The following is a 15,810-nucleotide window of genomic DNA, read 5'->3' as shown; positions in this document are numbered from 1 at the left end:
TTTAGATTTTATATTCATTTTTACATTTTTTGCAAAGCATCATGGGTTTTCTCAATTTATTGCCCAAGAACTCGTCGTTATGTACCGCCAACACCCTTACTTTTTACAAAAATTGAAAGAATAACGTTTTCCGTCTTCGTGTAATGGTCTTTGATTCGACTGAACGGAATGTTGTTCTTTGCGAAAGTCAAGACAACAACCCGGGAAGAGTCTGTGAATGAAATTTCACTTTCGAGGTTGGTATGTCCCGAAGACGTGAATGCAGCAAACCGACACATCAGCTGACTCAGAGCCAGATCTCACGTGACTTCTATCAACATGTGACAGTCTGGACCCTGTTATCATCATGGCTGCAGCACCACAGTGAGTTCACTTTTTATTATTTGAAATACTTGAAAATGTTACATTAACGTTAATTGATAAAAATAATAGACATTTATTCGTCTCAACTGTCCCAACCGCCACTTTCGTGCCAGTTAGTCGAGCGCGCGAGTTTATGTAAATTCTCGACTACGTGATTTAGGCTACGACGTGTGTGGCTGTCCATTTGGCTTAGACTATGCACAATTTAACAGTTAGGTACGTTATTAACATTTCATCTGAATAATGAACATTAAATTAAATGCGTTTTTAATGTCAATTTTGTCTCCTTGAAATATTAACCGAGTTAAGACCAGAAAATAGTTGCTCGGCATGTAATTTAACTGCTAAACGTTAACCTCTGGTAAATGCATTACAGATGTTTATTGTTCATTTGTTTCTAAGATGATTACTTCCATCTATAGGTTAAAGTACAGTTGATCCCTTTGAAAGACTGACTTATTGCTGGTCTGTGTCTGAAAGTAGAAATAATGTACAGTCGTTTTTATGTGTTTAAAACGAGTATTATGCATTAAACAGATCAAGAGATTAAAAAAAATCTTTTTTGGGTGAAACTAAGAGGACATTGACATTCAAATCGTGATCAATCTTGATCACATGATGAGATGGGACATAGTTTAATCCATAATTTACTGACACATTATTGCATTTTGCAGTACATTGGACCTGGACTATTACAGGACAGTTGCTTGGATGTTATTGCTGATACGTTATTGCATCTAACGCTGTCAATAACAGCATCATTTGCCACCCCAGTGAAGTGGATCTGTCCCACCGAAACACAGATAGACCCATAAACCCAGCCAGCAGCGAATAACGCAGAACTCCTTGAGCCATAAAAGTCAGCGAGGTCGTGGTTTAACCTTTGGTACAGCCCAGTTGAATGAGATATGACATGTTTTCTTTATCTTATCAGTAGAGCCAGAGAACAAGATTTACATCTAAAACTCTGTATCTTCAGACTGAACTGCTCCTTAAGGGAGGTTGAGCTGTGGTTCACTCACCTCTTCAGGATAAATTCAGCCAAACAAATCCTGAGAGTTGGCTCCAGAACGACCAAATATCATAACTGATCTTTTCTTTGTTTTTTGAAGGAATTGTGTGTCCTTTCTAAATTAAGACCCGTTTTCATTAACTGGTTTGGAGAAACTAAACTACAGTACTTGGTGCCATCAGTGAGCGTCAGTGACACAGTATAATTTTGCTGGTACCAGTTTGAGGGGGGAGAATGCAAAAGGACTTTGGAAGTTCTTTGTAACTGGACATGTTTCCTTTCTTCCGCGTCAGCAAGATTTCACAAGGTTTTCTGTTTCTCTTGAAGCAGGAAGAGTTGATCAGTCATGCGAGTGACACGACCAAGTCGCATCTGCTCTAAAGCACGTAGACTCTTTTATTTTTTCCTTTGAGAAAGGCATAAAACGCTTTTCGCATGATCATTATATCATTAAAACATTTGTTGCTTTGCCCAGCCCAGAAATCCCAGAATTTTCATTTGAGAGTTGCATAACTGTCAGGATATTTGATAAAGAATTACTTTAAGGTGTGTTGTGCCCATCGTTTATGGGCTGTATGTCAAGTATAATTTGCAGTGCAATATAAACCTACCAGTGTGATGTGGTTTGGTTTCTGGAGTTGGTTAAAGTCAAGTTTAACTCAAAAGAGTATACATTTAATTCTGCTGCTCTGGCACCTCTATAGTTTTGTGAGAAATCTTTCTGAGTCATCACCTCGTGGAAATCTTTAGTTTTATCCCCCAAAAAAGTCTCAAAAGTTTCCAAATGGATATTAACACAAGCCTTCATTTCGTTTACATGTTGGAAACAAGCCGTGTGGATGGATTTGGTTAAAAATCTAGTTTTTGGGCCACAATGAGGAAAAGTCTGTTTGGAAATGTGCAGAATTTAATGACAGAAGCACAAGTGTCAGAGTGTCAAAGTGTTAGGCATGGTGGTGCTTTTGGGCTTGTGTTACAGCTGGTTGCACTGGGAACATTCCACTGGTAGAGGTTAGCATGGATTACATTTCTGCAATCTGACACCATATTTTAATATGGATTTTATTTTTAGAAAAATAAAAATAATAGAAATAAATTGAAGAAGTTGACTTCTACAACAGGATGATAATCTCAAAATCCACATTAGATTACCTCAACACCAAGCTAAAAGTTTTGCTGTGGCCATTACAGTCAACTTCCCATAATAAAGATAATTAAAGACAGAACTGGTAACTTTTTGAAGAAGGACTGATAAGAATGGTCTAAAGTTTTTTGGGAAAACAAACGCCTGAAAAGGTTGATGCTAGCTTATGAAAGCTATGATACTCACAGAAGGATGTGTTACGAACTACTTCCATGGTCATTGTTTTGTGAATGTTTCTTTTTTTTGGTGCCAAGCTTTTTTGTTGATAGTTTTCATTTTTAGGCATTTTAAAACTAAAATGTGTTGATTTAAAAAGAAAAAAAGGAATCTTGCTTAAAATATGGAAAGGAATGTCTGTTCTTTAACTTCATGTTGTGCAGATTATTTTCCCAGTGTAGTTATTGGCCACCAGGCTCCGCTCTGATCCCCCTAAAATACTCAGTCTCCTTGTCCTTTTAGACCTGTCTACTGGCTGGGTAATGACACCCTGAGGGTGTCGGCTGCCCTTTTTGCTGAGAACCGTGGAAGATTGTGCCGGGGGCTGAAAGCCAAAGATGGTGTTGAGTCAAAGTCAGTTGTGGTGCTGCAGGGTGGAGAGCAGAAGCAGAGGTACTGCACGGACACAGACGTTGTCTTCAGGCAGGTAGGTTGGCTGTAAATTGACTTTTTTTCTTTTCTTTTCAATCCATCCATGTTCCCTAAGCCTGTTTCAGTCCCCTCTGCATGTCCTAGCACAGCCTCTCCTCACTTTGCTGTGCCTGATCACTTTGGAAAAGTGATCCCAAAAAAACCTCAGGTTTGGAGTTTCTCTGGCACTCATGATCTCTTCACCTTGTCTCAGATGTGTAGGCTGTCCTGTCATGGCACATAGAGCTCTGTATCTTTGTTTTTCTGGCATTATCACATAAACTTAGTACTATAGATTTAGTCACACTCTAGATTTTGTTATGATGTTGAGCTCTAGATTCACATTTCTTTCACTAAATGGCCCAATCAAAGAAACATCTTATATTTCTCACATTGCCTCTCTAATGTAATGTCTGACTCATTCAACTGTGCAGGAGTCTTTCTTCCACTGGGCTTTCGGAGTGACTGAGCCTGACTGCTATGGAGCCATTGATGTAGACTCTGGGAAATCCATTCTTTTTGTTCCCAAACTGCCTGAAAGCTATGCTACTTGGATGGGAGAGTAAGTCACACTAATCCTCAAAGGGCTGCGTACACTGCCACTACTCATCATCGACTCATCCATGGTTCTAAGCTGTGATTGTAACAGTCACCTTCTCCACCTTTAGATCCTGTTTGTATTCAATTCATTAAAAATACAGTCAAGAATTCTTTTAGATTTTGTATTTTTGACATCACGCAAACATCTCAATCACGTTTGGCTACAATAACATAAAACGCCTCCTCCAGTAATGCCATACAGAGGAAATTTCTCCGATGAACAGCACTTATAACACACAATTTAAATGGTACACTTGTGGTGAAGTTTCTCATGCACAATCTTGACTAATGCATTTGGCCGCTCACTTTGAAAGCTAAAAGAAAGCTGATGGCTGAAGTAGGATATTGTGCATATACAGTTCCAGACTCGCCTAATACTGTGGGTCTGTGTGTAAACCGAGTTAACTCCTTGGACAATTGTATGGAAACCCTCTTTAGCATCTCATATGTCTTCATGTTACTGCAATCATTTATTTTAGATTTTTTTTAATCTCTTAGCTGCATCCTAAATACTTCAGATTTGCACGCACATTCCAGCATTACACTTTTGAAATAACTTTAAAGCTGTTTTCGCACAATCCCTGCAGACCTTAGATTTTATTGACCATAATCAAATGAACTGTCTGTGAGATCCCAGAGTTTTCAAATTACAAAGACTGTTCATTCTGCTATCTTCCTTGTACAAAGTCTGGTTGATGAAGATAGCAAATAGTTGTTCAGAGGATGTTTAGCGTTATCGCTAGTGTTCCTGCAGATAATGTTTATCACTTTGTATAATGTTCCCACTTCTTTTTTTTTTCTTAAGTTGTGTATGCATCATATCTACATAAATAGTCACGACCATCATTAGTCTGTACCCTAATCTACCATCCCCGATATGGTCTTCTAAACAGATTTCCACAGTTTACTTTGCACCCTGTCCTGCTGTTTATTTGCTCCACTCAGGCTTCAGACAGTCCCCAGTATAAACAGCGCGTCTCCCATGGGCAAACCTCATGTTGTCTCATGTAATGGCAGCTGCTAACAACTTCAACACCTGACTCTACCAACCCTAACTAAATTATTGTGTTAGAACACATCATGTGTATCTGTGTTCATTGCACTTGGATTTATGAAGTGTGTGTTTTCCGTCTGTTTACAGGATCTTTCCTAAAGAGCACTTCATGGCGAAATATGCAGTCGATGAGGTGCAATACACCTGTGACGTAAGTCTGTCTGCGCATGTCTTTACGGCCACTCTGACGTGACCTTTTCTGTGCAGTAGCTGAACCTTCACGTGTCTGACATTTGTGTCACAAAGTGACTCAACTCAGGATGGTTTCATGCCTTTGTGTGGTGTTTTAATGACAAAGGTTAGCATTGTTTTATTTGCAGTTCAGGCAGAAATTGATATTTGTGGTCAGAGATCATATGACTACTTTTAAACATAAAGCATAACTTTGTACAGTAGCAGATGGGATTACAGTCATTGTTACTGCAGGTAATGTGGAGTTATTACACAGCCACAATCCCAATGAATGACATGAATAAAATCAAAATGCAATAATTTGCTAAACTTATAAGTGAATATCTTCTTCACAATAGAACATAGAAAACTTATCGAATTAAATGATTAGCTCATGTTGAATTTGATGACCGCAGCATGTCTCAAAAAATGAGGACAGAGCCATGTTTGCCCTTTGCTATGAGAGGCTATAAAGTCTCTGTGGGGCAGTCTGTGACGTTGTTGGCTATTATCAGAAAAAGTGTGGACAGCATTTGAATTTTTATTATCATTATTATTATTATTACAAATGATTATTTTACCATTTGCATTTTTGATTTTGTAAACAACTTTGACGGGTATCAAACATCGATAATGTTCAATAATGTGATGAGACCTTAATTTGAAACCTGCAGCATCGTATTATCACCACTTTCTGGAAGATACCCTCATTTTCAGGCTGTTCTGAGATTTTAGGGAAATGTTTATTGGTGTCGACAGCAGACGCCCAGGGGAGCGATAGTGGTGTGTTTACAGCTGCAGAGCTATTTTGGAGACATATTAGAAATAATATATTCAGACAACATGGAAGAGCTTCCGTCAGCCAAAAAATCAATAGGAAGTTTATATTAGAAATATTTCCATATTAATTTCCATGTCTACACTTGATCCTTTTAATGATTCTGGTGTTTTTAAATCTCGGCACCTGCGTTATGTGTGAGATTTCTTAAATAAACACATTTTAAGACACAGATAATCAGCCAGTTCTGCCTTTTAAACATAAGTAGCTCAACACCGAAGGATTATATCAGAAAAAATTCAACTTTATTAGCTTCCAAAAATAGCTCGATCTCCCGTCCGCTGAAACAAAGAAAGTCATTGTTGGTGTTCATCATTAAGGTGTTATCTGCTTGAAGAAGGATGAACAGGTCAGTCTTTTCCTCTTATTAAGACCAGGCCATAAAGATTTCAGGCAAGATTTCTATTTTTCAACCACTGCACATATGCAAGCCAACAATTCTCATTCAGAATCTTGAATATTAAACGTGGGAATCTTCAGTGCACTTAAGATTTAATGAGATCTACTTTGAGCCACAATTTGATCGATCTTAAGATGGCATCTTTATACACATCAGTGTCTGGCGTCTTCATATTAATACAGAAGTGAACATGGGTACTGTTGCACCGATAAATAAAATCAGTCAGAGCTCCCCTTTTTATTTGATGTTTTCAAAAATCAGACCTCTGGTATTAATATAAAGCTCTGCATCTTTTCAGTGTCACTGTCTTGTCTTGAGTGACCCACCTCAGTGCTTTACTTCCTGTATGTTGCATACGAGTCAGTCTGTTTCCACATATCACATGCAGCCTCAGTCCTTTACCTGGCTGTTAGTTTGGTTGTACAGCGCAGGTATGGCCATTTTTCATTTGACTTTGAGATGGGAGCGGATTGTACCACAGCTTCAAGGTGTTCTCTACGACTGAAAAAGTCTGTAGATGCTTAGCTATGAAGATTTTCCACAGATTTAATGATTCTTTTATCACTCTAAGTTAGAGGACAAAGTTAACTGCCTAGTTAATTATTGGCCGACTCGCTGGGCTGACCGTGTCTCTTGAGGTTGCAGAGGTTAGGTCGAGATGAAAATGTCCCCAAGTGGTTCACCGAATTAGTTGTGACACAAAAATGTTTAAATCCATCAAATTCAGAGCGTGACCACTCACTGCTGATCACTGCCTTCCTCTGCCAAAGCACCCACATAGCAGAGTAACATTAGCACAGCAATGCTGCAAGAGGCCGATGTAACATAACTCCTTCTTCTTGCAGCAGTTCAACATGATATTATGACAGAACTGTGCAACTGTATTTTTCTGCTAACGCCAGAAAGTCACCAAATAACAATGATAGACTGTAATTCTGAGTAGACTGCAAACTCTCAATTCTGTTCTTTGACCAACTTTTAAGCTTCAGCCATGTTAACATTGAATTGTTCAGTCATTCCAGTTAATATAAAACAAGTTGAATTCATATTTATATTTTAGGTTGTCAGAATGGAGGGAGTCTGTCTGTTTTACTGAATATGACATTTTATTAGTTACATCAGCAGGACTGAAATCGCACCATGACAATCGTGAGCATCAGACCTGAGAGCTGTTATGTGACTTTGAGCTGTTGGCAGACTAAGAAAGTCTCTTGAGTTTTGTCATTCAATGTGCTGCTTATTACTAGAAAGGCCACAGCGGCACAATGATGCCTGCCAGGGTGACCTTTATTCTACTGACATGAAGTAGAATAAAACAGAGTCATTTGTGCAGCTTTGCTGAGAGTCTTCCTCCTAATTATCCTCTGTCTGTATCCCTGCAGATTGTTGATGTCCTGTCCAACCTGAAACCTGCAGTCCTCCTAACACTGGTATTTATCCTTTAATCGTACCTGATTATAGTTGATGAAGTTTAGATTTACTGGATACTTGAGGACTAACACCTAAAGTTACGTGTTAGGAGTATTTGGCAGAATCAGCCTCACCCCAATCACCTCCATAACACCTCACTCTCTGCTAGTCTCCAGCTTGCTCATCTTGTCATAAATAAAAACACTGAATCCTCACAGATTGATGTTGAGTAAGTTGCCAGAAAAGATCTGTTAAAGGAAAACTTGATGTTTTGCTGATCTACTGCTAAGAATGTGAGTGAGCATAGCTATAAATTCAGATTACTGTGGTATACAGTACTAAGGTTTTAAATCTCTTAGTATGGTGTACTCATTAGTTTTTGAGATATTTGTGTATTCTTGTTTTTTCCCTGCAGCGAGGACAGAACACAGATAGTGGGAGCATCTGCCGCGAAGCCTCCTTTGAAGGCATTAGTCGGTACGTTGAATTGGCATCGATTGCATTAATGTAATCACACTTTGTTTGAGGAGGTTGGCTATTTTCTATTTATAACCAAAGATGCAGCAGACTGTTATGCACACTGATTGTTGCTGATTAACCTGGTTCTGAATATAATTTAATTAAGCAAGCAATTGTTAGCCATCAATTGACAGTAATGTTCTCTTAGCACTGGTCTTTGTTCTTTTCTTAACTGAATATATTTGCCATTTTATTTTTATTGTATTTTTGTTGTATTTTGTATGATTAATGTTTCACCTTCTTGTTCCTTTTGTCATCAGCTTCAAAGTCAACAACACTCTTTTACACCCAGTCATTGTGGAATGGTGAGCAAAACCTCTGTTATTATATTATCGAAAAAGTTCACTTTAGGGTTAAAAATCTTTTTCAGTCACATTTTCTCAAACCCCAGCAGTTCCACCTGCTCAATGATATAATTATGGTTTTTTTTTTAAGTTGTTATATCCCCTCTCAGTCAGAAATCAGTCTGCATGGATTTAATGGACTCCGTGCTTGCCTGGTTGTCTTTGGCATTAGAGTTTGCACCCTCCAGATGAATTGACTTTTCTTGAAATTAGGAGGAAAGCTTCTCAGGCACATCTCCAGGAGAGCAGAGCTTGATTGAACCCTCTGCCCCCTCTTCAAACCAGAGCTAACAGGGCTCTCTTTTAATGGGCTTTTTTTATTCTCAAAAATTGGGTTGAGTGTTTCTGCTGGTTGAATTCCCTCCTCTCCCTCGTCATCTCAGGAGTTCAAATGAGACAGGATGAGATATAAAACCTTCCTGAAAATGTTTATCAACAAGCTGCTTGAGATTTGATTTCTACTGTGGCCACTTTACTGATACCAAATATCAGAGAGATGACTTAAAAGTAATATCTGTTTCAGTCAGTGCAACAGATATACTGCATTGGTTTTACTTTAAGTGAGATGTGAACTATGTATACTGTTAAACTGTACATCCATTGAACTGAGTGACCCTGTCTAAGACACAGCTGCTTCCTCATTTCTCTGTCTGTGGTTGCAGTCGTCTCGTTAAGACCGATATGGAGCTGGAGGTCCTGCGCTACACCAACAGGATTTCCAGTGAGGCCCACAAAATGGTAAAATCCTTCTCAGTAAAACAGACCCAGGCAAATTAAAACTTCATAGAACGTTTTAGAACCTTGAAGACAACAAATGTTTTCACAAATTAGTTTTATTATAAAGTATCAGTCATCTCGCTGTCACCATGCTGCTTCTTTGCTGTTTACATGACACACACAAAAGAAAAAAGGAAATGACTCTTCGTCCAACCAAAACATATATATACACACATTTGTAATCCACAAAATAGTGAGTAGTGAGAAAGATCCAGCCCAGCCTCAGGCCTTGTTTGTATGTGGATGTGAAGGACATTCACTGCAGTGCATAAGCCAAAGATATTTTACATTACCCATCCTTGTCAGTTACTATGACTGCATGCGGATGAGACTTTAGCCCTGTGAAAACTCGCTTGTGTTTAAGTATAACTTGGTCTGAGTTTACAGAGGCTGAGGAGATGAGACCAAGGTGGTCTTTCAGAAATGAAGCAGACACATTCGGAGCATGTCTGAACATTTTGCCAAGTGAAAGGGACAAAATTGAAGTGGTTTCAAAAGCCGGTGAAGGTTTAATACTTGTTGAAGCCAAAGTACCCTTAGGTTATCGATTTCTGCCTTATTGGACTTTCTTGTCTATTTTTTAATTTGGGAGGGATTACAGTGCAGTTTTACAGTCGGCTAAACGAAGACAACAACAGAAGGTTGGGTGCTTTTATGCATACAAAGGAGTTTCACTTATACCAAGTAATGTCTTTCAGTTTTGTAATCAACTGATCACTTTTTTGCAGATCATGAAGCATGTGAAACCTGGACAGAAAGAATATGAAATGGAGAGGTAAGCTGCATGAATAGAAATCAGATGTATACCTCCATGTTTGGTTACTTTGAAATAGAATGCCTCTTGGCTCTTTGCTGTAGGTTACATTTACAGTTATGTGGGAATTTAAGTAGTTCTTATTTCATATTCAAATAGACTTATTATAAAAAACGTTAAGGCAGCTGGACACTTCATCTCCTTACTTTGAGCAGACATCCTGCTGATGCAGTCACTGTGAAGAGTCAGTATACGGCGAAAAGTTAACAGACTAAACTATTTACATTTCACACACTTTAATTCAGCACTTTTAGTATAGTTGTTTAAGCTAATTAATTGCTTTAGTACCGTGCACATGTTGGGTTGAGTGTATTGCCCAAGGACACTTCACCATGCAGGCTGGTTTAGGCCGGGGATCGTATCTAAGACCTTCTGATAGGCAATTTATCTTGAGCCGCAGCCACTTCCAAAATATCATCATGGTAAAATATGATTACTGGATTAGTTAAACCTTTGAATTTGATGAGAGGAGGGCAGCAAGTGATGATGAACAGGTGTGGTGGATGTGCTTGACCATATATTGATAAAATGAGGAGTTCTGAATGGATTCCTAAAACACATGGAGTCAGGCAGAGTGTATTTCAGCTAATATGTGTTTGCTCTGATCTTAGCTTTTTTTCTTTCTTCACAGTCTGTTCCAGCATTATTGCTACAACAAAGGAGGGATGCGCCACACTTCATACACCTGTATCTGTGGAACGTAAGGCTTTAACCTGTTTAGTTACTTTGTTCTACATGTTTACATTCGTAAGTAAAGCAGCATTGTTGTGGATGAATATAGTATTTGCGAATCACTTCCTGACCTTTTTTTTAGTCGTCACGATTGGTGGATGCAAATTATTATCTTTAAATATGTTTGAAACATTAGACAGAAGTTGTTCGGCACCATTTCCACAGTGTAATTTAGGAATTATTCATATGTTTTTAATGCTTTTTTTTATTATTATTCCCATCAGGGGGAATAATTCCTCTATCCTCCACTATGGTCATGCTGGGGCTCCCAATGACAAACAAATTGAAGATGGAGACATGTGGTGAGTAGCTTTAAGCTGTTTTCAACCTTTTAGGACACCTTTTGTACTGACTCGCTTAAATTGTTCTGTTGTGTAAAACAAGGTGGTCTTTCATTTATTAGCCATCTATGTTTGCTGCACTAAAAACTTTAAACAACATGGAACACGCATCCCCAAAGCATTTTAGAAATAATTTGTCAGTCCTGATGTTTTGTTGCCTGCAGTCTGTTTGACATGGGCGGAGAGTACTACTGCTACTCCTCAGACATCACCTGCTCCTTCCCAGCCAACGGCAAATTCACTCCAAACCAGAGGGCCATCTATGAGGCTGTCCTGAAATCCTCCCGCACCGTCATGGCTGCCATCAAACCAGGTCATCATCTTCAGTTTAAATAATGAGGCTTTACTGGCTTCCAAGAAGCACAGTGAGGACAAGTAGGACTGGAAAGTGGGTCAGAATTGAGGGAGTTATGGATTGTGCTCAATAGAAGGACATTTTTAAAGAAAACTCGTTTCAGTCTCTCATAGATTTGAGACTGAGACAGAGGTTCACCTTCCAGCTGGTCAATGACCATAAGCATACTGCTAAAGCAACAGTCAAGTGGTGTAAGGAGAAACTTAAATGTGTTGTAATGGCCTTGTCAAAGTCCAGACCTCAGTCTAATTGAGAGTCTGCGGCATGACTTTTGACACTAAGGAGCCGGAGCAGTTTTACTTTATAGAATGGGCAAAAACCCCAGTGGCTCGATGTGCCACGCCTCACGGAGGCATACCCAAAAGTACTTGCAGGTGCGTTTGCTCTACAAAGTACTGACTTTGGTGGTTGAATACTAATGTTTTCCGTTTGCTCCACAATCACAAATATTTTGCATTGTGTAAATCAAACTATAAAATCCCACCAAATATCCATTTTATTTAAAATAAGGAGACAAAATAGGAAAAATGTCAAGAGGTGAATACCTTTGCAATCAACTGTGCGTGTGCCCTCAGTTTTTATTAATCTTCCAACACTCGGAACTGTGCGATATAGCCAAGAATTGTAGATGATATCTTGTATAAAACAGTCATGCACAGAGAAAAGCATCTTGGTGTCTTCCTTCTGCAAAAGAAACAAAACACACAAGTGTAAAACCTTGAAAAAAACAAGCAGAGAAGATTGGACAAAAATCCGGTTCTTTGAAAAATAACCTTAAGACCATAATAGCACAGAAATTCTATTTATGAAACAAATGAAGCGGCAGCATGTTGATGAGTCAGGTAAACAGAAAAACTGGCACAAAAATCTAAGCACTATAATTATGGGCTCGATCAAATAAGGTGGCTATTGGCTGGAACTTAGCTGAGTGGGAAAGTCATTTTTAGAACTACAAGTAGGCCTGCATTCAGTGTGAAGAGCTCTTGTGGGACAATTGGGAATATTGAGATCTTTGAGGCTGGCTGGTGACCACTGAGGACATTTTAAGTCATAAAAACAATTTCAAACTCAATTCTAGACTTTACAGGGAGCCACTGTAGCGGTTAAAACAGGAGCGATGTAATCTTTCTTGGTGTTAACTGTCAGTGAATTATTTTGACATGCTTAAGTGGCAGTGCAGTTGTCCAACTTATGTGTAATAAATGTTTGGACCGATATGTCACTGTTTTTATAATGGTACACAGATTAAAGAAGGCTATTTAAATCTGTTTAATGCTTGAATTTTTAAGAACAAATCCTGATCCAAAAATCACTCCCAAGATTCCAAGAATAGCGCTGGTGTCAAAGGTAATGACACTTATTGTAATTATATGGATAGTTAGTGAATCTGTGAGGTTTTTAGCACCAAAAAGCAATTACCTCGTTTTTGCCTGAGTTAGAAAATAGATAATTACAGGTCATCCAGGCCTTTATACCTCAAAGAGAAGCCTGTAATTTCAGTAACTGATCATTTTCATCAGGCTTTGTTGCTCTAGACTTGGGTTAACTGTGGAAAAGGATGACATGTTTCCTGATGATTCTCCCAAAGAGAGAATAGACTTTGTCCAGAACCCCACGGGACGCCATAACTACCTTTATGTGTGTTAAAGAAACATTGTTTGCTTGTACAAACAAAATTATATCTGGTAAATAAGACTTAAACCAGACCATAACACCTCCCTTGATCCCTGTTACTCTGTTGGTGTCTTTGTTATGAGATGTTTTAGTCTGTGGCTTTGAATGCATCTCTGAGATAGCTGGTAGAGACTATGGTTAGCAGAGTTATCATCAAAGCAAAAGGAATCCAATGGGAAGAAGCTGAAATATAACTAATGCTTTCAAATGTTTTTAATATCATCCTATTGTAGAAAATGATGGAAATGATAAAATAAATAAAATAAAAAAAACTATGCACAAGTTGGTGTGTCCAAACTTTGAACTGGTACTATTTAACAATGTGCTCTTGCTGCTGAAAAAAACTTTTATTCCTCAATGAAAAATTTGTTTTCAAGGTGTGAAGTGGAGTGAGATGCACCGCCTTGCTGACAGGGTTCACCTCGAGGAGCTGGTGAAGATGGGCATCCTGCATGGCAGCGTCGAGGACATGCTGAAGGTCCACTTGGGCTCCATTTTCATGCCCCACGGCCTCGGACACCTGCTTGGCATCGATGTTCATGATGTAGGAGGGTATCCTGAGGTGAGAACACAACCAGTTGCCTGCAGTTTGGGCTGAAACTGTCAAAGTATTGAGACAGAAGACGGAAACACATTCCTGTTGCGTGAATATTGATGTGTTATCAATAATAAAGAGACTGTGGGTGCAGAAGTGAGAAGGGAACACGGAGAGGTCAAGCTGCCAGAAGGAGTAGTTCAGCATGAGGGCAGGAGACGAATGTTGTCTGAACTCTGAACATTGATGGTTTCATTCTGTGGTGGGGGATTTATAACAAGACATGGGACAATAGGGGAAACGGTGAACCCACAGGGTTTTCAGTGCAGCTGCTCAATGTTCACTATATTTTAGCTGTAATTCTATGCTGGGTGAACACAAACATTACCTTCGTCCAGCTTTGGTCGTCACGACAGATTTACCATGGATGGAAACTCAAAAATCTGATTTAGTTGTGGGTTCGGGTAGTAATGTCCATGCTAGAGGGAACGTCATATAAGTTACAAGTTAATTTTTATCAATGATAATTCTATAAATGAGCATAAAAATCCTGTTATGATGTGATCCAGGGAGTTGAGCGCATCGATGAGCCTGGACTGAGGAGTCTCCGTATGGGCCGTCCGGTACAGGAGCGGATGGTGCTCACTGTGGAGCCTGGAATATACTTCATCAACCACCTGCTGGACCAGGCCCTGGCCAACCCTGCTCAGAGCTGCTTCATCAACAACCAAGTGCTGGCTCGCTTCCGAGGCTTTGGAGGGGTCAGTGTGCTTGGACAGTTTTTTTTTTTTTTGTTAGATTGGATTTAACAGGAGAGTAACAGCGACTAACACTACCAGGACAACCAGTCGTGAAGCTGATTTATTATGGAGTGTACAGAGCTGCATTGTCTCTGCTGCTTGAGACATGACTGTGTATGTGTAGGTAACACACTTTTAGACCTAGAGAAAGCCATGCAAAATGAAAGACATTTGAAGTTATTTCTTCAGACATGGGAAGTCCTTCATTTGTATAAATGAAAATTTGAAAATGGAATTCTTCTGTAAAGATATATATTTTTGACTGACAGATCCAGCTCATATTGAATATTTGCATTGAGTTTGCCTTTGAACGTCTCCTGCTTTTGGTCCTACTGACCACTGTGTGTCTGCTGTGTGCAGGTTCGCATTGAAGATGATATAGCAGTAACAGCGAGTGGTGTGGAGCTGCTGACCTGCGTCCCCCGCACAGTGGAGGAGATTGAAGCTTTCATGGCCGACTCTGCAAAACCTTTCAGCCCAGTCGTATGAAGAATTCTGGATGAGAAATGTCCATAAAGTCTGGGCAGTACACTGCAATGTCATTAATTATCTTACATATTCTTCAATAAAACTGAGATTATTCATTTGCAAATACAGTCGAGGTTGTTATTACGTAATAAGCCTCTTACAGTATAATCATGCAACTTTCATTGTGATTTGATTCTCATACGCAGTACTTACTTTAAAGGATGGACTTTACCTTGATGCATTGACTTTTTTATGCCTCCTTAGACTGATGATTTTTGATTTTATGAAAAAAGTATTTTTTATTCTTACAAGTTTCTCTTTGTAAACATATATTCTTGCAAAAAAAACTGAATTTGAATAAAATTAACATTTCAATAGACATTATGTTCTAGAGATTTCTGATCTAGTTCGTTTGTATGAAAACATATTTATCATACAGAAATGTATGATGTAAAAACAAGGAAACTTGGAAAAACTGCTGGGTCTATATTTGAGATAGAAAGGGGTGTCTTTTAGTCTCTAAACATGGATACGCTCAACTTCTTGTTTGCTTAGTTTCTCTGATAGTCACTGTTGACACTTTAATTTTCTTCAACATTCAAATGATTTAGCTTCAGTTTCCCTGAGGTTGACCCTTGCAGACATGGGTAACTTCCTAATGCACTTTGTAAAATAACACTATTTAGAATGTTCTCACCACATCTAAATATCAGCCTCCCAGTTCGGTGCTGACTGGTGCTGTGGAGCCAGTTTGTTGCAATGTGGGCCATATGCTAAATCTCACCTCCCTTAGTCACAGCTGATTAGCTTGATGGGAATATGGGCCATCATT

The 15,810-nt window shown here is 39.0% G+C and overlaps 1 protein-coding gene across 2 annotated transcripts; it reads left to right on the top strand.

The window, feature by feature from the left end:
- The first annotated feature begins 277 nt into the window (after positions 1 to 277).
- Positions 278 to 15,357, top strand: LOC140301601 (xaa-Pro dipeptidase-like). Of its 2 annotated transcripts, XM_072380149.1 has the most exons (15): positions 278 to 363; positions 2,979 to 3,162; positions 3,581 to 3,708; positions 4,888 to 4,951; positions 7,592 to 7,639; positions 8,035 to 8,096; positions 8,399 to 8,443; positions 9,145 to 9,220; positions 9,988 to 10,034; positions 10,705 to 10,773; positions 11,030 to 11,107; positions 11,311 to 11,459; positions 13,553 to 13,737; positions 14,280 to 14,471; positions 14,871 to 15,357. In XM_072380149.1, the coding sequence occupies exons 1-15, from the start codon at positions 347 to 349 to the stop codon at positions 14,997 to 14,999; spliced, it is 1,473 nt and encodes a 490-aa protein (XP_072236250.1). In that variant the 5' UTR covers positions 278 to 346; the 3' UTR covers positions 15,000 to 15,357. The 2 variants fall into 2 exon arrangements, with proteins under 2 accessions (XP_072236250.1, XP_072236251.1); XM_072380150.1 differs by lacking the exon at positions 7,592 to 7,639.
- Positions 15,358 to 15,810: the final 453 nt, after the last annotated feature.

Source organism: Leuresthes tenuis, unplaced genomic scaffold (assembly GCF_036924035.1).
Source record: "Leuresthes tenuis unplaced genomic scaffold, fLeuTen1.0.hap1 SCAF_2, whole genome shotgun sequence".
NCBI lineage: Eukaryota > Metazoa > Chordata > Actinopteri > Atheriniformes > Atherinopsidae > Leuresthes > Leuresthes tenuis.
The sequence above is the reverse complement of the archived record's forward strand: the minus strand, read 5'-3'. Positions and strand labels throughout refer to the sequence as shown.